The 7,886-nt window shown below is 48.2% G+C and overlaps 1 protein-coding gene across 1 annotated transcript; it reads left to right on the plus strand.

The window, feature by feature from the left end:
- The first annotated feature begins 82 nt into the window (after positions 1-82).
- dhtkd1 (dehydrogenase E1 and transketolase domain containing 1) lies at positions 83-7,434 on the plus strand. Its single transcript, XM_011607525.2, has 17 exons — positions 83-519; positions 842-994; positions 1,429-1,640; positions 1,719-1,913; positions 2,060-2,329; positions 2,416-2,587; positions 2,675-2,873; positions 2,992-3,304; positions 3,395-3,479; positions 3,559-3,698; positions 3,779-3,929; positions 4,008-4,114; positions 4,585-4,749; positions 4,827-4,909; positions 4,984-5,150; positions 6,665-6,750; positions 6,833-7,434. The coding sequence occupies exons 1-17, from the start codon at positions 360-362 to the stop codon at positions 6,932-6,934; spliced, it is 2,760 nt and encodes a 919-aa protein (XP_011605827.2). The 5' UTR covers positions 83-359; the 3' UTR covers positions 6,935-7,434.
- The last annotated feature ends 452 nt before the right edge of the window (positions 7,435-7,886 follow it).

Genomic DNA, 7,886 nt, shown 5'->3' on the forward strand with positions numbered 1-7,886 from the left:
CCGTGAAACAAACAAACCAAGTTTGAAATTACCTACTCTTCCAAGCAGCACTTGAACGCAACGTCGTTCAATGGCACTTGTGCTACGTCACCCGGTAGCAGCGGTTTGAGCTCCTTGCGAGCTCAAAGTTGAAAATCACCCCCGAAAATAGTCTGTTTCGCCACAAACGCGATATCGGGGACACAATATAAGACATCGCGCAAGTGTGCGCGTACTTGACAGCCGTGCAAAGTGTCATTGAAAATCCGCCAATTGGATTTCATTGCGGCGCCTCCTCCCACAACGTGTCTTTCAGGCAGTATGGCGGCTTGCTTGTAGCCTTTGCTGTGTTACTGTTAACAGATCTAAGCCCTATAAACATGTCGGCGGTACTTTTAGTGAAGCAGTCAGTGGGGAGACTACCGTCGTGCGTAGTTCGACCGGGTGTCGCCTGCTGTTATCACACGAAGAAAGGTGTGTACGGGTACCGGCCCAAAAGGAGCGACAGCCCGCAGCAGTACCCGACAGTCCCTTACCAAGGTCAGTATTTGGTTAATGGTCTGCTAAACATCACCTGAAGACTAATGTGGCGAAGATGTCTGCCTTTATTACCTTTGACTTTGTTATTCTCGGTGTTGGTTATGCACCTGCGGGGGGTTGTCAAGTTACTTAATGCGATTAGATTGTGGAGGGTTTTGTTGCTACACTAAAAAGTTGGAGAAATTCATTTCCGGAAACGGGTGTAAATAAATCTGCACGCTATTATTGTGCGAAAGCAGCTATAAATGGTGCTAATGTATTGTTTTGATGTTCAGAACCTGTCATTGTAGTAATTAAATGAGCTTTTTTCCCCCCTGCACAGATCATGGACTTGCACGGTTGGTTGAGGCATATAGAGTACATGGACACAAGGCTGCTAAAATTAACCCATTACACCCTGAAAAGCCTGTAGCTGACAGTGTTCCTGAGATAACCATGCTGAGCAGCATCATTAAAGGACAGCTCAACACCTCAGGTAAATTACAGCCATGGGCATAAATCAATACTGAACTCATTTTGGCAAATTGCTATACTTGGTTACTCATCTACGACCAGGGTATCAATTTGTCCTGATGGACAAGAATGGAGGTTGTGGAACAAGTCCAATTGTTCTTGAAAAGAGGAGAGCCAATTAAGAAGACAACCCTTAGAAATGAATGGTTCTGAAGGTGGTGGTAACAGCATTTTCCTCTCCTCATCTGCAGTGCATGGAATTCATTGAAATAGCGTTTGTCCTCCTGGAATTCTCATCCATATGTGGCACAGCTAGAGAGTTTGCTGTGACGCTAACACAGTGGCAGGATCATGGTCCGAGTATTGATTAAAAATCACTTGCGATGGGGAAAAAAACAACAAACAAACCCTGCAGTCAAATGTAACAAGTTCCTCAGTTTCAGTATTCTTTTGTAGGTCTCCGTCATTTTGGTAAAGCCGAGGCCTTGGTGGAGGAGGTCCAGGCATACTTGGAGGACACGTACTGTGGTCGCATGTCAGTGGAGACCAGCCAGCTCGGCAGCCTAGAAGAGAGGGAATGGTTTGGAGACCGCTTTGAAGAGCTCAAGAAGAAGAGCTTCTCCACAGAGGAGAGGAGGCAGCTTGCAAAAGTCATGCTTGAGTCTCAGGTAGACCTGAGAAGCAGAAACATGCATCCTGCCACTTGTCCTGGTTGTTTCTAATATGTAACTTCTTCATTTTTGTAGGAGTTTGACCACTTTCTGGCTACAAAGTTTGCAACGGTTAAACGCTACGGAGGGGAGGGAGCAGAGAGCATGATGGGCTTCTTCTACGAGCTCTTTTACCAGTCGAATCACAGCGGAGTCACCGACATTGTCATCGGAATGCCCCACAGAGGCCGACTCAACCTCCTGACAGGCCTCCTGAAGTTCCCGCCAGAGGTTAATGAGCCCTGTAATTTCAGATTATCCGTGACTGGCAAGATAAGATTGTTTGCTTAGGCTCTGCTGTTATCATCGGCACAACCTAACAGACAAACATCAAACAAGACCAGGATATCACAGAGTAACAAAGTCTTTCTCTCCAGCTCATGTTCCGCAAGATGCGGGGCCTCAGCGAGTTCCCTGACAACTCGCCAGCCATCGGTGATGTCCTGTCCCACCTCACCTCCTCGGTGGAGTTGGATTTTGGAGCGGCGCGTCCTCTTCACGTGACCATGCTGCCCAACCCGTCTCACCTTGAGGCCATCAACCCTGTGGCTCAGGGCAAAACCAGAGCCAGGCAGCAGCTGCGGAAGGAAGGAGACTATTCGCCTGAAGATGACGCTCAGCCGGGCGACCAAGTCATCTGCCTGCAGGCACGTAACGATGACCAAACACACAGCCAGGATTTGCTGAAAATACAAGATCTTAAAGAATTACAGACTCGTTTCCTGCTCCACAGGTGCACGGTGACGGCTCTTTTCCTGGCCAAGGAATTGTGGCTGAAACGCTGACCCTCTCCAAACTCCCTCACTACAGAGTTGGTGGAAGCATCCACCTCATTGTGAACAACCAAGTGGGTTATACCACTCCGTCTGAGAGGGGGAGGTCCTCTTTCTACTGCAGTGATATCGGTCAGTTCTGACGTGCGCTCATTTGTGAGTCGATCGGCTAATAACCGCAAATGAATCTTCCCCTTTTGTGATTATTTTTAATCGCAGGTAAGATGGTGGATTGCGCCGTTATCCACGTCAACGGCGATCATGCAGAGGAGGTGCTGCGAGCCACACGGTTGGCGATAGAATACCAGCGTCTCTTCAGAAAAGACGTCATCCTGGACTTAATCTGCTACCGTCAGTGGGGTCACAACGAGCTGGACGAGCCTTTCTTCACCAACCCTTCTATGTACAAGATCATCCGGTCAGTCTCATCAGAAGTTGCTGAACACACAGGTTGATCACAGGTTGATCACAGGTTGATCACAGGTTGATCACAGGTTGATCACAGGTTGATCACAGGTTGATCGTTGTGTGCGCAGGTCCCGTAAGAGCATACCTGATTCCTATGCCGAGCAGCTGATCTCCGAGGGTCTGATGACTGAAGCGGAGCGCGACGGCATCAAATCCAAACATTACGCCATGCTCAATGACAAGCTGTCCAACATGACCCTGTACAGCCCCCCACCCACCAATCTGCAGGGCAGATGGGGAGATCTGGTGGAACCCCAGGAGAGAGTCAGCACCTGGGACACCGGCCTGCCCATTTCCCTGCTGCAGTTTGTGGGGGCAAAATCTGTGGACATCCCTGAGCACATCCAGCTTCACAGCCACCTTGGAAAGACTCACACTCAGGTGCATGCAACGTCTTGATTGTTTGTGTCAGATGTCACCCTGGCAGCAAATTAAGATTAAAATTAAGATTTTTCTGTCTCGTGGACTCAGGCTCGATTGCAGAAGTTGGAAGAAGGAACCAAGCTAGACTGGTCCACAGCAGAAGCCTTGGCTTTTGGCTCTCTCCTCTCTCAAGGTCAGGAAGCCAAATATGCTGGATAACGTTCAAGAATCCCTGAACATTATGTAGAGCGTTGCGTTTTATCCATCGACAGGCTTCAACATTAGAATCAGCGGTCAGGACGTGGGAAGAGGCACGTTCAGTCAGCGCCACGCCATGGTGGTGTGCCAGGAAACCAATGACATGCACATCCCTCTAAACCACATCAGCCCCGAGCAGACGGGATTTTTAGAGGTACGGTTTTAAGAAACCCTTTTAAATTAGTGTCAACGTCCTTCCATTTATGTGACGTGCTTCTATACCTCCCTCTTTAGGTGTGTAACAGCCCTCTCTCTGAAGAGGCCGTTCTGGGCTTTGAGTACGGAATGAGTATCGCTCAGCCAAAGCTCCTGCCCATCTGGGAGGCTCAGTTTGGAGATTTCTTTAACGGAGCACAGATTATTTTCGATACCTTCATCTCTGGAGGTAAACACCTTTTTGCTTTCAGTTTTGTAATTATCTCCTTCATAAGCCGTATCAGACGTGAAACTGTTGCGTCTGCAGGTGAAGCTAAATGGCTGCTACAGAACGGGATGGTGATTCTGCTCCCTCACGGGTACGACGGCGCCGGACCGGAGCACTCCTCCTGCCACATGGAGCGCTTCCTGCAGGTCTGTTGTGTCGGTCACGCTGCTCTCACATCAAACCAAGACATCAGCTCAGTTTTAATGTGTAACCGTCCTGCAATAAATCAGCCGTTGTTTAATGGCCAAGAGAAACAGCTTCTCAGGGTTTCACCCCAGCCAGTGCAAAGGGTAACTTCGCTGTCTTGACTTTAAAATGACTGCAAACCTTGTGTAGACAAACAAATGGGGTTTACACCAGCGGCCGTGGAGCATTTTTAATCGCGTTTGCTGCAGTTGGCGCCAGCTCGGCGGTGATTGTTCGACCTTTCACTTTGCGAGTCCTGATGAAATAAGAGAGATAATGCGTCTAATCATTGTAGCATTTGGCATGTTCTGGGCTGATTGCAATTATGCACCGCGATGCTGGAACAACTGGGAAAGAAATAAAGGAAAATCACTGTCGGGCCAGTTTGTGACGAGTTTATCATGACGGAATCTTTCCTGTTGTCTGATAGATGTGCGACAGTAAAGAGGAGGGTGTAGACGGTGACAACGTGAACATGGCTGTAGTGAACCCCACCACCCCTGCTCAGTACTTCCACCTGCTGCGGCGACAGATGATTCGGAACTTTCGCAAACCTCTCATCGTCGTTGGACCCAAGACGCTGCTCCGATTTTCTGTGAGAACTGCAGCTCCAGTGAGACACAGCAGCTGTTGTTTTTGCCGCGTTGCGAGTGAGAAATCGTCTCTTTGCAGGGCGCCGTTTCCAGTCTGGCGGAAATGGCGCCAGGAACGTCTTTCAGACCGGTTCTGGGTGATGCGTCAGTCTCAGGGGACAGGTAAAGGAGCCGCTGAATCGCTGGCCCAGCTTTTTAAAAAACATTTCCCCCCACTTTGTTCTTATTGCACGCAGTGTCCAGAAGGTGGTGCTGTGCTCCGGGAAGCATTTCTATGCCCTTCTGAGGCAGAGAGAGGCATCAGAAGCCAACAAGAACACGGCAATCATTCGCGTGGAGGAACTCTGTCCGTTTCCCCTGGAAGCTCTGCAGCAGGAGCTTAAGAAATACCCCAAAGCTAAAGGTGCGTGTGTTGTTTCTCATGTCTGTGCGCTCGTCAGTAAACCTACTGCGCGCGGTTTGTACCACCACAGTGATGATGTCACGATGGCGGTCCTCGTCACTGAACCTCAGCACCGTCATTATGACAAAGGTTTCACACTTTAAATCCTCCATCAACTTCACATCCCAAGTTTTATTCCAATGTATCTCACATCAGTGGCACAAAATGTTTCCAGTAAATCATTCGAGGCTTTTGTCTCTGATGTGTTTTGCCTGGGAAAATACAGATTCCCACAATTTTACCTTGTCAATGATTCGGAGCGCTACAGTTTTGTCCATGTGCTGTATGTTTATCACATAACACGTGCACTCCTCTCTCGGGCTGCTGCTGTTTCTATTTGACCCACACACCCGCATTGAGAGCTTCAGCCATGATAGGTTTGTGCGACTTCACCTTTGGAGCCCTGTGGCTCTCTGACATCTCGTATGCACGTACGTGGTTTTTGCCGTCTGCCGTCTCCTGTGGAGCGCCTCTCATCTGGCAAAAACCGCTGCAGGCCTTTTAAACTGACCTCCTGCATGAGTTGCTGCACTTTCGGGGCCTTCTTTTCCCTTTTAAAGTTTAAAACCATCTTTAGTTTACTTTGCAGGTAGTTCAATGATGTCACATAAAGCTAGGGACTAAGGTTTATGGAGCAGATTGGCCGGGTAAGAGCAACTTTATTTTGTAGGATCATTAAAATAGTTTGAACCTGCCAACGCTGAACCTGCCGTCATAACTCAGGAAGACGTCGCCTTGCCTTTGCTTTACTGCTGCTCTCTGGTCGTAATTTACATTTTTCATTACGGCCACAGGGCTGTGTTTAGTTCCGTTGTCACATTGTGGGCACTGTTCCTCTTTTGTAGCCAGCCTGCTTTTGAATTTGCTTATGTCGGGTTTTTTTTGAAGCAGCCTGCACGACAGTCTCAGGAAATGCAACTGTGACCTCTGCTTACATGAAATCTAAATATAGTTTATAGTTTACTTGGATTTTCCTCCATTTCAGAAACTAGACTCAGTTTGAAATAAAGGCCTTTCACTTCACGTCCTCTCGTTTCTTTTATAGCTTCAGGTGTTTTCCTGAGTATGTCTTGTGATTAGGCCCTATTATTAGTTCAATTCATTTCGAGCCTGTAGATGGATTCAGAATGCATTTTCTCTATTGAGTGGAGACCAGAGCCTGCAGCAGTAAACTGTAAATTTGTTGCCATTAAGATAAGAGCAAATGCTTTTACACACTGGGCAGCAGGAGGATCATAATTAATGGGTTATGATGATGATCTTATCTCCACATCTGCTGCATATTTTCTAACTGGATCATTAAACACCTTCAGAAAAAAAGGGTGAACATTCTCTGCTGCCTTTTTTTTTTAAATCTCCATTTTCAATACAAAGGTCATCCTCCTTTATTCCTCAAAAATGTGCTGAAGCAGATTTTGTCTGGTAGGGGGGAGAACTCTAATTGAGACGTGCTGTTGTGTTTTCTTTCACCCCAGAGTTCATATGGAGTCAGGAGGAGCCTCAGAACATGGGGCCCTGGTCTTTTGTTGCTCCCAGGTTTGAAAAACAGCTGGCGTGTAAGGTGAGTAGGTTCCCACTCAGCACCAAGTGCTTCTGAATTATTGAAGTCACCCTGACTGAACCCATTCTTCTGTGCACCTCAGCTCCGGTTGGTCAGCAGGCCGGCGCTGCCCGCCCCTGCCGTCGGTATCGGCACCCTCCATCAGCAGCAACAGGAGGCCATTCTCACAGGCACCTTCTCCTAAGTCTTTACAGCTCTCATTGGATACTAGAGCAGGCGGCTTCAGCCAGTACAACCAGTACACTACAACCAGTACACTATCACGTGTATCTGCACCAGTCCGCCCGTGCAAAACATGCACAGGACCTTTGAGAAGGTTCTAAAAGAATGTGGTCCATTATGTAACTGGAATAGTCTTGATACTTTTATTTGTAACCCCCCCCCCCCCCTTCCCGAATTACAGCCTTTTAGACAAAGTTTAAAGTGCAATTGAAGTGCAGTTTACATCCGAGCATATCCCTTAAAATATTTTTGCAGGAAAATGTGTGACTTGTTTGCATTTCTAAGTTTTTACAGTTCATCCAACCTAAAGATCAACATGTTTGAATGATGTATGTTTGGACTAATATGCACGTGATCATCAATGACTAAAGTTGACTTCAAATAAAAGTATGGAAAGACTATTGTAAATACACCTCAATGAAAGGGTGGAAGAGTTTTAAAATAAATGTATTTTCATGTTTATGTCTTGTAGCATTCTTATTCTCATGTTGTTCCCAAGCAGTTGCAAAAACACCTGTGAATGCTTCATTTGCACACATAAATGAGGGTGGGGGGGCACCTGCTGTGTATCCCCCCCCCCCGGGGTCCCTGCTCCCTCCAGCTACGCCCGTGGCTGCAACACGTTGAAACAAAGCCTGGAGTTGTGAGGCGCGGACATGTGAGCGTGCATTACCCGGCCGGTAATTTGCTGCAATGCGAACACTTAAGATTTGTCGGATACAGGGGGGTGCAGCGACCCCCCCACTCTGCCCATCGCCATAACGACCGCGGTGCGTTCGCTGTCTGGGTCGACGGCTCCGCCGCTCGGGTGTCACTCGCCGCCCGACCCGAGGCTGACTGCGTCGCCGCTTGACACCGACTGAAACCCGCCCCGGCGAGGAGGAGGAGGAGGAAGAGGAGGAGGAGGAGGAGGA

The sequence above is a fragment of the Takifugu rubripes genome, chromosome 9, assembly GCF_901000725.2.
Source record: "Takifugu rubripes chromosome 9, fTakRub1.2, whole genome shotgun sequence".
NCBI classification, from domain to species: domain Eukaryota; kingdom Metazoa; phylum Chordata; class Actinopteri; order Tetraodontiformes; family Tetraodontidae; genus Takifugu; species Takifugu rubripes.